Source organism: Ziziphus jujuba, chromosome 9, assembly GCF_031755915.1.
Source record: "Ziziphus jujuba cultivar Dongzao chromosome 9, ASM3175591v1".
Taxonomy (NCBI): domain Eukaryota; kingdom Viridiplantae; phylum Streptophyta; class Magnoliopsida; order Rosales; family Rhamnaceae; genus Ziziphus; species Ziziphus jujuba.
In genome coordinates, this window is record NC_083387.1 from 2,095,123 (window position 1) to 2,109,843 (window position 14,721).

General features: G+C 35.9%; 2 protein-coding genes across 2 annotated transcripts; one reads left to right on the forward strand and one right to left on the reverse strand.

Moving 5' to 3' along the window:
* Positions 1 to 4,280: 4,280 nt before the first annotated feature.
* On the forward strand, positions 4,281 to 8,701 carry LOC107426255 (translocase of chloroplast 159, chloroplastic). Its single transcript, XM_025077214.3, has one exon. The coding sequence runs from the start codon at positions 4,581 to 4,583 to the stop codon at positions 8,466 to 8,468; it is 3,888 nt and encodes a 1,295-aa protein (XP_024932982.3). The 5' UTR covers positions 4,281 to 4,580; the 3' UTR covers positions 8,469 to 8,701.
* Positions 8,702 to 9,483: 782 nt separating this feature from the next.
* Positions 9,484 to 11,235, reverse strand: LOC107426301 (stress-related protein). The gene is made up of 3 exons (XM_016036434.4): positions 11,080 to 11,235; positions 10,692 to 10,919; positions 9,484 to 10,539 (listed from the first exon to the last, which is right to left on the reverse strand). The coding sequence occupies exons 1-3, from the start codon at positions 11,113 to 11,115 to the stop codon at positions 10,054 to 10,056; spliced, it is 750 nt and encodes a 249-aa protein (XP_015891920.3). The 5' UTR covers positions 11,116 to 11,235; the 3' UTR covers positions 9,484 to 10,053.
* Positions 11,236 to 14,721: the final 3,486 nt, after the last annotated feature.

The following is a 14,721-nucleotide window of genomic DNA, read 5'->3' on the forward strand; positions in this document are numbered from 1 at the left end:
GTAAACAATTGGAAGTTGATGCCTGAGAAAGTCATTATGGTTTTAAGAGGGGTTTGGTGAAGGTCTAAACTCGGAAAGTGTGATTTATCAAACAAAAATTAAATAAAATACAATTTTAAAAAAAAAAAAAAAAAAAAACTCGGAAAGTGTGAGGGTATTGTTGGCTTTGTCAATTTTCTACTTTTTTATAATGAAAACAATATATATTTTGGAGAAATAAGAAATAATAACGAAATCGATTTTACTTATTTGAAATTTATCAGCTATATTACTTCTTAGATTTTTTTTTTTCTTTCATATTTTTCCCTGATTTTATGGTCCAGTATCGTTTTTAAATTATTTATTAATTGCACTATCAGATTTTTTTAAATAATTAGTATTGGCATAGTACACTGATTTTTTAAATTTAAAAATTTAAAAATTTATTTATTTATTTATTTTATTTTTTTTTTTGGATCTTTACACTTAAACTTGCGATAAAGCAAATGCTTTTTTTGTTCCTATCGTGTTGAAAAAAGTTTGGATGTATTTTGTCTTATAAAGTTTGTAGGATGGCAATTTTTTTGACTAGGAATTTTATTTTTTTTTAATAACAATAATAATAGTGATAATAAAAAAGGGCGAAGTCACCCATGTCCAGGAAAATATCATTGATACTTAGAAAAATGTTAAAGAATAATGCGTTACTTATTTGGAAGTGGACCTCACTCATTTTATATTAAACGCGAAACTATCAATCTAATTTTTTCAAGAGCGGTCTCAATTGCATTTTTCGACTCCACTTATTGTGTACATGGATTTGGCAAATATTAAATTATATTGGGAAATATCAGTAGCCAGACTAAACTTTTAAACACAACCAAGAAACAAACAATAAAACCAATTAAAAAAAAAAGTAAATTGAATATGATAAATAAAATTAAGAAACATAATTATGATTGGTATTTTGGTCGGAAATCTTAATATTTTAGATACATCTTAATAGTTGTTGTGATTAGATATAATTTGGTACCATGTCTACTTGGTACCTACATGGTCAGGAAAAAAAAAATATATAATAATAATAATACGAGACTGTGGTATGTCCCCCGTGTCCCAGCTTGCATCTTAGTCGACATGGTTGAACATTAGTTCCATAGCCGGTGATAAGTATGGAACTTTCACATCATAGATGAATCCGCAATCCATAAACAACCCAATTGCTAATACATGTTTCCCCAGAAAAATATACATATACATACATACATAATTAAAAGTAAAATAAAATCCCAATTGCTATAAAAAGTGTACACTTTCAGCCAAAAAAAAGAAAAAGAAAAAAAGAAAAGTGTACACAATCACAACCCCACATAGCATCCTAAACCTTGACCAAATGACCAGGTATATAAACAAAGATGTATTCGATGTTTTTTTTTTTTTTTTTTTTGGTAATAGAACATGTAGTTGATGTTGATTGGATGAGTCTATGGGTCAGCCACCACCTATTCCAAATTCAATATTATTTAAGACACCGAATTGCTGAAAAATTATATAAATACATACCAAATTTGTTGTCTAATTGCTTTACCAACTAATATACAAAGAGGCAGAGCATCTTCATTTACAATGGTTATTGTAGATTATTTAAATATTTGTTGCTGAATTAAAATCATTTAAAAAAAATTCTCAAAAAATAAAATATAAAATCATTAAAGAGAACAAATACTTTAAAATCTGCTTGACGGTACGACTTAAAAAAACAAAAAATCTTGGTAATGATAAAATCAATTTTTATTGATGATAATACATAATTTTTTTAAACAAAAAAAGATAATCACATTTGTATTTATATAACTACTGGAGATTGATTTTTGAATTAATTATTTATTAAACAGATATCTATATCACATAAACATTAACTTGTTTAAAACTTTGCCATATATAAATGGTAATTGAAGATACTTTAACATGTTATTTATTGACAAATTAATGTTAATTTAAATATAAATAAATAAATTTTTTACTTGATAATTAAATTTCAAATATAAATCAATCAGATGCTATTTTATTATTCGCCAATTTAGTGGGTAAATAAAATTTGAAACTCTAGCATTATTTTTCAAACTTCCGTACAGTAAAAAATATTAATGAATTGATTAATTCTGTAATATTATTAATGGGGAGTATTCCGAAAGTTAACTACCAACCGAACAACTAAGCAACTAACCCTATTTTCCAAAACTAAGCAACTAACCAAAGATCTCCATGGATTGGAGAATTTGGATTAAAACTTTATGAAGAGTAATCACATGGAAGTTTGAAAGTGGAGAAGGAATCACGCAGTCTATTCACAATCATGCATGGCAGGCATAAGGGTTTAATCATTACCATTTCAATTTGCGTCAATCTGTACTACTAAAAAGTGTTAAAAAAAAAAAAACTAATATTTTTATTCAAACAATTTCATTATCTTAGTTTGACTTTATTAGAGATTTTTTCCTCACCTGTGTTATCTCTCATGAGCCTCTCAAAGTACCATACTATAATTTATATATTATACTTTTTCTTTTAAATTTTTAACTTTTCCATTAAAGCAAAAGAAAAAAAAAAAAAAAAACAAAAAGAAAAAAGAAAGTTCCCATTTTTTTTCAGCCCTTTGCATACAATAGTTGTACATGGTTATCAGCAAATGGACAATATTGGAATATCAATAAAACGTATAATTATTAAGATAGAGCTAACCGCTCGTGCGTGGACAACTCTTGATCGGGAACAAAACGGATGCATGCGGGTTTGCCAATGGATTATGAACCTTCCAAAACGAAACCCATTTTGGAAGTGGGCTGGACTACTTCTATTAGACCCATAATTTTCTATGGCCCAAATTGACAAATCATTTCACTTGCTATGAATTTGTATTTTCTACATATTGGAATAACACCAAATCTATGTAATACCCAAATTTATACGGAATAACATGGTTGACAGCAAAGCGAGAATCAAATATATATATATATATATATTTAATAAATTTGATATAATTTGGTTAATTTCATTGCTAATAGCACTTTTTTTTTTTTTTGGTCTAATTATCTGTACTTTATGGAGGAATGAGGGTCCTTGTAATTGTGATTGGAGGCTCCATTTTGCTATCCTTAGTAAAAGAATCTAGAGGGTTTAGAGGTAGAATACGATATTACTAAAATGACTAGGTTGGATCAAAGAAAGAACAAATTTTGGCCACGCATTAGAGATGAGGAATAAGAGGGAATAAATATAAACACGTATTGACCAAAAAACAACAAAAAAAAGTATCGCTACAAAACAAAATCTTTATAAGATATCCAATCTTCAACACTATCTTCCATCTGCATCCAAACAAATTGAATTTTCCAGTGGTCGACAAAAAACAAACCGAAACCCTAATTCTTCAGTCCACTACTTTCATCCGTCCATTGGCAAGGAAAAAAAAAAAAAAAAAAAAGACAAACTCTTTCTTCCGTTGGATCATCTATATTTTTTATTTTCATTTATCCCTTTTTTTTTATTTTTTAATGAATGGAAATATGTAATATTTAAATCTAGATATTTCCAATTAATTAAACAATTGTTAAATGTGTTAACGAGTGAGAGAAATTGTAGTAAATCATAAATAAAAAATTAAATAATTATTTATTTTTGTTTATTCATCTCTTTTTTGGCTTACTACTATTTATGTTTATATTCCAACACTATATTCAAGTTGACAGAAAATACCAACTAAAAAAATTTTGTTTTATTCTTTAATTTAGTTAAAGGGGGAAAAAAAAAAAGTATGGGCAATGAAAATGAGCCAAACCACCCAACAAAATGATTTTGATATTTTACAATTGTGTGACGAAATTTTCAACAGTGTTTTCTATGAGAGTACAAATAATATATTGTACGTTTTAATTTACACCTAAAGTTAAATTTTGACATTATTTAAAATTTACTTTTGCTCTCCATACAAACCGAAAATGTGTTTATGTAATAGGAAAAAATATGCTTCTTTATATAGTTTTTTATTTATTTTAGATTATCGGTTAAGAATTATATTACATCCATATGCCTATGAAAAAACGACTTTTTACTATCTAAAATTGTATAATATTTAAAAAAAAAATTCAATACATAAATTAAAAATTAAATCTTTAAATAAAAAGATATTAAAGGAATATCATATTATTTTTCTTTTTGTGGTAAAAGAAGATATTTTGCCATTAGCAGTGGAAAAAAAGAAAATAAAACCTGGAGGCAAAGGACGGTTTTGTTATTTCACCCAAAAAAATAAAAAAACAAAAAAACAAAAAAACAAAAGGACCATGGAAAAAAACACCAAACAGCGGCAGAGCCCTCTTCGGCCACGCCAACTTCCTCTAAAACCTTATCCCTCTCCTTCATCTCCCACTCTCTCTCACAACGCACAGACGCAGTTACAGTTCCATTAACCCAATCTAATCCAATCCCTAAGGCCGCTCCACAGACCAATCAAAAACTAAACCCTAAAAGAAAAAAAGAACTAGAAACAAAAACGCTTATCACCTTCTTTCCCAGAAAACCTCCATAACAATTCAGCTGCCATGGACGGCGATTCTGGACCAGAAGTGACGCCGCATCTCTCCAGCTCTCCAGGTTCTAATTCTGTTTCTAATCCCTCTCAATCTTCAAATAATGTAGAAACCCATGTTTTCAATGTCGATAATGTCGAGAACACCAGCGGTGTTGGTGGTTTCATTGATGTGAGTGGCGAGAAGGAGGATTTCGAACCGCCTTTGGAGAAGCCAATTCTTGGAGGGGAAGATGTCAATGCCCCATATATAGGGTACTCTGAATTTTGGAAGCTTAATAGCAGAACGACGCCGAATGCCGACGTTTCCGTGGATGTTGGTGATGATGTAGGTGGTTCCAGAGATGGGGTTTTGGGGGTTGAGGAGGTGGATAAGGTCCCTGTTGGTGGTTTTGGGGCTGAGAAGTCTGAGGTTTTGGGAACTGGAAGTGAGGTGGTTTTGGAAGAAGAAAAGGAGGTTTTGTTGGAGGCTGAGTCGGCCATTACACCTGGTTTAACCAAGAGACCTAGTTTAAGGGAATTGCTTAAAGAAACCAGTGTCAGTGATGGTCAGGAGGAGGGTGTTGTTGAGGTCTCCAGGGTGGTTGGAGAGGAAGATAAAGTGCTTGGAGGTTCGAAATTGGACGATGGTGCAGGCTCTGTAGTTGAAGGGAGTCTGGTGGTAGAGGAGTTGGAGGGGACTGACTTGAAGGACGAGAAGGTTGTGGTTGAGCAGGAAATTGAGGCTTCTATTGGCAGGCAATGGGGGGTCTCAAACGATGAGAAAGAGGCTGAAGTGGTTGGGGAAAGTAAAATTCTAACTGGTGGGAATTATGAAGACAACTATGTGGCTCCAGAACCAACCGAAAATAAATTGGTTGAAGCAGAAGGGGTGACATTTACTACTGGAGGAGACTCGGTGGTGGAACCTGTTGATGTCAATTTGTCAGAATCTGGAGCAGCTGTTGTTGGGGATTTTAAGGAAATTGAGGAATCGCAAATCAGAGGAGTTGAGGTTCCCATTGACAGAGGTGTAAATTTGGATAATGGGCTTGATAAAATTTCTGAAGAATCGGCTTATAAGTCATTGCCTATGGAACCTGAGCTTAAAGTTGATTCTGAAGCTGAAAAGAACGGGCTAATGACTGAGATTTCGGCTGGTGGAGCAGAGCATGATGCCAAACCAATAGAGAATGTTGATACTTGTGTAAATTCTCAGGTGAATGAATTGGAAACAGGTGCTACTTTGAACCATGAGATAAGGCGAAAGGCTGAGGATGTGGATAAGCATCTTCCAGATGAAGAAGATGGGATTCATGGTTCGGTTACAGATGAGGAGACTGAAGGTGTTGTCTTTGGAAGCTCCGAAGCTGCCCAACAATTTTTGGAAGAGTTGGAACAAGGATCTGGGACTGGTTCTCATTCGGGTGCAGAGAGTTCTCGAGATTATTCACAGAGAATTGATGGCCAGATTGTCACAGATTCAGATGAAGAAGTGGACACTGATGAGGAAGGAGGTGGAAAAGAACTATTTGATTCTGCTGCATTGGCAGCTCTTTTGAAAGCAGCAACAGGTGCTTCCTCAGATAGTGGCAATATCACCATAACTGCATCTGATGGATCCAGGCTTTTCTCTGTCGAGCGTCCTGCTGGTTTAGGATCCTCACTGCGATCGGTGAAACCCGCTTCCCGACCCAACCAATCTAGCCTTTTTGCTCCATCCAATCTCCCAGGTGAGGGAGACTCAGATAATAACTTGAGTGAAGAAGAGAAAAAGAAACTGGAAAAGTTTCAGCAGATGAGGGTGAAGTATTTAAGACTTATTGAGAGGCTAGGCCTTACCACAGATGAATCAATAGCGAGGCAGGTTCTGTACCGGTTAGCACTTGTTTCAGGGAGGCAAACAAGCCAAGTCTTTAGCCTTGATACTGCAAAGAGAACAGCTCTCCAGCTTGAAGCAGAGGGGAAAGATGATATAAACTTCTCCTTGAACATACTGGTTCTTGGGAAAACAGGTGTAGGCAAGAGTGCTACAATAAATTCTATATTTGGAGAAGAGAAGACCCCAATCTATGCTTTTGGACCTGCCACTACTACTGTGAAGGAAATTGTTGGACTAGTCGATGGAGTCAAGATTAGGGTTTTTGATACGCCAGGTCTCAGATCTGCTGCAATGGAGCAGATGGTTAATCGCAAAATCTTATCTTCGGTGAAGAAGGTTACAAGAAAGTGCCCTCCTGATATTGTACTCTATGTAGATCGGTTGGATACCCAAAGCAGAGATCTTAATGATTTGCCATTGTTAAGATCGATTACAAGTGCTCTTGGCCCTGCAATCTGGCGTAGTGCCATAGTCACTCTAACCCATGCTGCCTCTTCTCCACCGGATGGACCTTCAGGTTCCCCTCTGAATTATGAGTTGTTTGTTGCTCAGAGGTCACAAATTGTTCAGCAGGCTATTGGACAAGCTGTTGGTGATCTACGGATTATGAATCCAAGTTTGATGAATCCTATCTCACTTGTTGAGAACCATCCCTCTTGTCGAAAGAATAGAGATGGTCAAAAGGTGCTCCCCAATGGTCAAACTTGGAGATCTCAGCTGTTGCTTTTATGCTACTCTATGAAGATCTTATCTGAGGCGAGTAACTTCTCAAAACCTCAGGATTCATTTGATCACAAAAAGCTCTTTGGTTTTCGCGTCCGTTCGCCTCCTCTTCCATACTTGCTGTCTTGGTTGTTGCAGTCTCGTACGCACCCTAAACTCTCAGCTGATCAAGGTGGTGATAATGGCGATTCTGATATTGACTTGGCAGACCTGTCTGAATCTGATGATGATGAAGAAGAGGATGAGTATGACCAGCTTCCATCATTCAAGCCTCTAAGAAATTCTCAGCTTGCTAAGCTTAGCAAGGAGCAGAGGAAGGCATACTTTGAGGAGTATGATTATAGGGTTAAGCTCCTTCAGAAGAAGCAGTGGAGAGAAGAATTGAAAAGGATGAAAGAAATGAAGAAGAAAGGCAAGGTCAGCTTAGATGAGTATGGTTACATGGGTGAAGATGATCCAGAAAGTGGATCCCCAGCTGCTGTACCTGTTGCATTACCTGATATGGCCCTGCCACCTTCCTTTGATGGTGATAATCCAGCTTACCGGTACCGGTTCTTGGAGCCAACTTCTCAGTTCCTGGCTAGGCCTGTACTGGACACTCATGGTTGGGATCACGATTGTGGTTATGATGGTGTCAACGTTGAACAGACTCTGGCCGTTGCTAGTCGATTTCCGGCAGCTGTCACTGTTCAAATCACGAAGGATAAGAAGGAATTTAATATCCATCTGGATTCCTCTGTTGCTGCCAAGTATGGGGAGAACGGATCAGCAATGGCAGGCTTTGACATCCAAAATATTGGAAAACAGCTCGCCTACATTGTTCGAGGAGAAACTAAATTCAAAAATTTGAAGAAGAACAAGACAACTGCTGGCGTCTCTGTGACATTTTTAGGTGAAAATGTGTCTACTGGAGTCAAAGTTGAGGATCAAATTACACTTGGAAAGCGACTCGTATTGGTCGGTAGCACAGGAACTGTCCGGTCCCAGGGAGATGCAGCATATGGAGCGAACTTGGAAGTGCGTCTCAGGGAAGCAGATTTTCCAATTGGCCAGGATCAATCTTCACTGGGTCTGTCGTTAGTGAAGTGGAGGGGGGACTTGGCCCTGGGAGCCAATTTCCAGTCGCAGTTTTCGGTGGGGCGGAACTACAAGGTGGGTATTCGAGCAGGATTGAACAACAAGCTCAGTGGACAGATAAGTGTTAGAACAAGTAGCTCAGATCAACTTCAAATTGCACTGGTGGCCATTCTTCCGATCGTCAAGGCTATTTACAAGAGCATCCAGCCTGGGGTCAGCGACAACTACTCGCTTTACTAGTTTGTGCTTTTACTCCTCCGTTGGTTTTCTCGTTAGATTGCATTGAAATATTTACAAGCCCGGTCGCAATTTACCTTATGATTTTTGTCGAATAATTAATGCATAATTTTGATGTTCTTCTTCTTCTATTATTGCTTGTGACATTATATTGTACTGAAAATGAGGTGGAACCTAGAGGGAATGTAATGACTAATAAGCAGCTTCTCTTTTAATCGAATTAGATGTTATAAGCACTGATACTCTTTGGAATTTCCTTTTTTTTTTTGGTTGGGTAAATTGATACTAGTAGGCCTTTAATAATGCTCTGCCGTTACTTTTTTCTTTTATTGTACTTCACGTTTTATCGGAAAATACTTTATCCGGAATCCTATTTTTAGCATCAAGTACAAGATTAAATTGTGCATATTTCTGAGACTTTTAAGAATGATAGTCCCCGTTGGAGGAAATCTTCAGTGCCACCGTGGTACCAAGTCATATCATGCAACCTCAATACATTTATTGTCACTTGTTTTAATATTTGCCATTTGTTGCCTCGTCATTTTAAATTTTCTTTTCAAAATATTAAAATTTTAAAAATAATTTTTTGCATGGTCTAAAATGAAGAAATAAAATAAAACAAAAACTAGAAAAAGGAAAATCAAAACTCTCCCCTTTTCTCTTTTGCAAGCAATTTCTCATTCATTCTTTATGGTGGGGTAACTTTGACAGCCACCAGAAGCAAAAGCAGAGGTATAATGAAGATGTATTCAGGGAAACCAAAATTAAACAAAGAGTTTCACTTTGGATTCGTATCACCTTAAGCAAATAAAGTTGTCGTGGAGTTTCCAAAGGGTGAGAAGAGAAAAGAGGGTGCAAAGTAATGGTATTTAAAGTAATTCTTCACCAAGCCAGAGTTCATATGAGATTAAAATTTTGCTATTCTTTCTGATTACAAGAAGATTCTGAAAGAAGAGATCGATATTTTCAATCCCAAACATAACTAATGGAAAAATGAAACCATGGAAGAGAGCTTCAGTTTGAAACATGAAACATCCTTCTTATACAGCATGCAAGGAAACATTTGTGAAATTTTAATTTTTAAAAAGAAAAATCTTATGAGCTGAAATGGCAATAAATATATCGACGTCGCATAATATTAATGATACCACGGTTGTATGGGAGATTTCTATCTCATGGCCATTGAGGTCGTGAATGTTTTTTATCATCTTAGACATTTTGCATTTATTAGAGTCTTGTTTCTATTGTTATTTGTTTTCATTGGACTTGCAGTTGTTTGTAACCAGCAATGTCTGACTTGCACACGTGATCAATCACGTGCAGGAATATAAAAGCAGTAGTTGTAAAATTAAGAAAAATATCAAAAGGACAAAAGGCCAAAAAAAAGGGTGGGGAGTTCGATTTTTCAAGAGGATCCAAATCAGGTTTCAGAGACTCGCTTTTTTGGAAGCCCATAATTATCCAGCCGACCATCACGCCCTACTTAAACCTCTTAAAATTGGGGGAAAAAAAAAAAAAAATTGAAACAAAAAAAGATGGGATGCATGTCATAATAATGTGCATACAGCAGTCCCAAAATCAACCGCTCTCAATGTGCCAAGACTGCAGCTTCACCGTTGGAAGACATGGTGGGACCATTCTCAACTTCCTCGAACACTTTAGCAATTCTCTCAATTGGTATCAACGGCAGGTACGATGCCACCGCGTATCCTCTCTCGGCAGCATAACTGACCCTTTGGTTGTACTTCTCGGACCAATACGCTGCCGTTGGGACAATGATCTGAGCCACTTGGGTAAACAGTGGAAGCCGATTTAACGATCGCCAAGCTGACACGGCATACTGCTCAGCCACCGGCTCGTACTTGTTGTAGATTTCTTTCGCCGTTGGCTCGTACCTGGTGTACAAAGTCTTTGTGATGTGCTTCGCGGTGTCCAGAACGCCGTCACGTTGAACTTCTAAAGCCACCTCTCGAGCCACTTCGGGAGCCTTGTGAGCCGCAATTAGTGCCTGGCTTGACGCCTGTTTTACCAGCGAGGGCACGTGACGATTCAACTCGCTCAGGGAATCGTCCACCTGCAAAAAACATGAGCTAGATTCGTCATAAATAAATAAAATAATTATACAAAACAAGGCAGTGCATTATAGCAGCTGGAGCTAAAATACGCATGGATTGAAATGTGGGCACTGCCCACCCAAGAGAGAAAGAACAAGAAGAGAAAACAGACCTTGCGATCGACGAACTTGAGGAGCTCAAAGGGAATGTCGTGGAACTTTTCGTAGACGGGTCCAATTACGGTCTTGACCGTAGCCTCGACGGTTTGAACTCCCGGTTTCAATGGACCGGAGTTTTCCTTGGCGTATTCGTATAGGCTTGAGAAACAGACTATCATATAGATCGCCGCTACTTGGCCAAATTCCAAATATTTGAGCCTTTTCCCACTATTATCTACAACCTTCATCCAAGAAATTCAGGGAAAATAAAATATTACATAAAAAAATTTAAAACTTGAAGCTAGAAAATAAGTAGGAAAAAATGTTCACAGCTTTTCCCTTTCCTTTTCTCTGCAACCAAACGGAGCAATAAAGAAAACAAGAAGATGATAAGCAACATACTGTTTGTGCTGGTTGTTTCGCCCCGGTATCAGACATATTGGCAGTCTCTGGAAGCCTCGGCAGGCTGAGGCGATGAGGAAAATGCAGAGCAAGAAGAAATGGTGAATGCAAAGGGGGCGTTGCGGCACCACCTAATTTATAGGGATCCCAATCTTAGGCGAAGATCTTCACGTGAATCTACGGTTACAATGAGCACGTCATGCCACATGTCGACACTGAATATGCTGATGGGGTCAAAAGCGTCAAAGTCTCAAACTTCCGGCCGAATTTTACTTGGATGGTTGGATTAGCTTGACTTGACGGCTGAGATGAAGCTCAAGTTGAAGGCGTGTCTTCATTTGACACGTGGGTAGGGTAGGAAATCATAACACGTGGACCAGTCGGATGGGCACTGTTACCGGTACGTGTCGAATTGCGGGTGAGAGGAAGATAAATTCTCTGCATGGCACAAAAGGCAATGCCACTCTGTTGGCACGAAGCCCTAGGTGTTTTTTAGATCGTTTTTTGGCAACTCTCTGCAGTATTATAATCGTAAATGGAAAGGAACATGAGTGATGCGGCTAGGGCTGCGTGGTACTGGAATCGTTACATGGAATGACATCCACCGTATCAAATTTAATCGTATATATATATATATATATATACACGGAATTTTTATGATGAAGATGGTTTATATAAGAGCCACAGTATTAATGAAGGTTTTTCATAATATTAATGATAATTTTTTGGAAAATCATCACTAATACTATAAAAAATTATCATCAATACTGTGGTCCACATAAGAACTGTTCGCACTGTAAACGGACTGTATATATATATATATATATAAAGTATCTATAATGAGAATTACCCACATAAACACAATGAAAACCAAAACTATGGACAAAATGAGAACGTTGGATTTCATTTTTTGCATGAACGGCCTAGATTTTAATTTATTCATGTGTGGAATTTTGCCCAGGACTCTTTTTCCCTTTTGCATCTTTCTCTTCTCTTTTTCTTTTCTCCTCTGCTTCTACACTTCCACCCACAGTTCGAGCCAATCGAGCCCGTAATAAACACAGAACGATCCAAAGAAACTACACTTATAACTTATTTTTGTTGATCAGCCATTTGATACTAGTTTTACCTTCTACGAGTTCTTTCTCAATGGCTTTCTTCCATTATCTATTTCTAAACCACTTTTTGGTTTTTGTATTAGTTTTGGTACTAAAATTTCTATATGTAGTTGTTGCAATGGCTAAAAACCTATTACGTATAATTTCTTTCATTATTTTTTTCTTCGATTTCTTTTCTGGGTATTCAAAATTTTGCCAAAAATATACGAACTTTTTTTTCTCTCTCAAGATGGATAATCATAAAAGTAATTTCCAAATGTATTATACATCATGAAATGAGATAAACAGAACAAATTGATTTGAAAATGGAAATATTCTATGATTCTACAACAAAATGATATCCATGGAAGAAAAAAATTGCAAATTACAGTTAGCAGGAGAAAGAAAATTAAAGAGAAAAACAAGATCACCTAATGACTTGGATTCTTCAGTTAATCTGCTTTACTAAATTGAGGGGTTTTAAGAGAAATCGCATGATGCATCGGATTGCAGTTAAAATTTTTGTTTTGGGAAGGGGAGTCTTGGGCAAAATTCCATGTGTGAGCAACTCAGAATTTAGGCCGTTCATGCAAAAAATGAAATCCAACAATTTCCATTTGCCCACAGTTTTGGTCCTCATTGTATCTATGCAGGTGATCCTCATTGTAGACACCCCCCGTATATATTTATATATATAGGGAGTGTCTAATATGAGGACCATCCATATGGATCCTGTGCGGTCCAAAAACGTGCTGAAATTCTCTGCCCTTCGATTGTTATATCTGTCACGAACGGTGGAGATTGAAGCTTCCCTCACGTGTGGGTTTTCGCACATTTCTCCCCTTCCCATTCATCACACTGCGTACGACTATGTTCCAACTAGTTATCATTTTGGTATTTACCTCCTTATCATAAACGTAGCTTCGCCAATATACTTGAAAACACCAAAAATAGGAAGTGCCTTCTGCATTTTAGTACTCATCTTTTTATGAGGAGCACTGCTGTAGCACCATCACTCAACTGAATGGAATTCCCAGAAAAATATGAACTTCATTGTCAATACAACAACCTATAATCAACTCTATAGATAGATATGGTCAATAAAAATTAAAAAAAAAAAGAAAAAAAAATCTATTATTCCATTTCTATCTTTAATACCCGCTGTTATTGACCTATCCTGCCGGAATGAAGGCTTTAGCTTTGCCAGATCTGTCATTTTAGGATTTGGTTGATTCCATCATCTATAGAAATCTAACAACCTTCTCAAGATATTGAATCCACAATATTTGCTCCCAGTAAACAATGAGATCCAGAAAATAAACAAAATAATTCAAAAGAGTTTATTACATTATGATTTCTGGTAGCCTAAGTAAATAAGAATAACAATATACATTAAGTGATTACCCAAAAAAAAAAATAAAATAAAATAAAAACACTTTAAAAGCAATGAAACAAAAAGAGAAACACTTTTTTTTTTTTTTTAAAGACAGAACTGAACCAGAATGGAAAATATATATATATATATATATATATATATATATATAAAACATAAAAACACAAACAGAGGTATAGAAAAATCAAAATGAAAGAGAGGAAGGAAGGAATGGCAAAGAACTCACACTTCGACGGCAAGGCACTAATGGCGGCGACTCTTTCTAGTTCTGAACGTTGGCTGGTTGGGTTGGGTTTGAGATTTTTGAAATAGTCAGGTCGGTGGTTGGTTGGGCTGGTTCTGAACAGGGAGATGGTGCGAGCGTGAAGGAGGTGGAAGCAGAGGAGAAGAGGAATTTTGGGCAAAGATGGTTCCAGCTGGTGTGAGCGGGAATGCGAGCTGCTATGAGGGGGAAGGGGAGATTTTGCCAAAATTCTCACGTGAGAGTTGCAATTCCATCTGGACTATTGAGGCCAGGTATGAAAATCCAATGGTCTTTATTCTCTCATGTTTTTGATCCGTAAAGAATGCATGCGGTCGATGCTTACTCTAAACTCTCCCTATATATATATATTTGCTGAAACCCCAAAAAACAAAAAATAAAAAAATCCTTCTTAATGGTATCATGAACATTCGATTAAAGGTCCTTTGCGATGCGGCATAACGAGGTTGGGAAGATTGGAGACACAATTTCCAAATCCACAATTGCTATGTTTGAGTAATTTTATTCTGTTAAGCTACTTTAATAGTCAATTTAATCAGTATCTAAATATTAGCTTAATATCACATTAATGTTTTGTAAATTTGTTAAAATGTTTTAAAATATGTAGTATTATTATAAAAATATGTAAACTGTTCATGCACACTAATAGTAACTCCATTTTTTTTTTTTGGTTATTTGTTTTGTATAGCTTTTACTTCTTTTTTAATATGAATAATTTTTATTTTGAATCCACAATCTAATTCTAATATGTATAAATGTAAGATGACCATAATACCATCAAGAAGTATTTTTTTATTTGAAAAAAAAAAGATATAGAATGTGTATTAATTAAATAAATGTCATTTTTATTTTAAATATACAATTTCAAAAATATAAATATGAAATATATA

Excerpts from the sequence above, each read along its gene's own strand:
- LOC107426255 (XM_025077214.3), top strand. The coding sequence starts at position 4,581 with ATGGACGGCGATTCTGGACCAGAAGTGACGCCGCATCTCTCCAGCTCT.
- LOC107426301 (XM_016036434.4), bottom strand. The coding sequence starts at position 11,115 with ATGTCTGATACCGGGGCGAAACAACCAGCACAAACA. Across the intron at positions 10,920-11,079 it reads CGAAACAACCAGCACAAACA|GTTGTAGATAATAGTGGGAA; the intron begins GTATGTTGCTTA and ends TCTTGGATGAAG. Across the intron at positions 10,540-10,691 it reads TCAAGTTCGTCGATCGCAAG|GTGGACGATTCCCTGAGCGA; the intron begins GTCTGTTTTCTC and ends TGTTTTTTGCAG.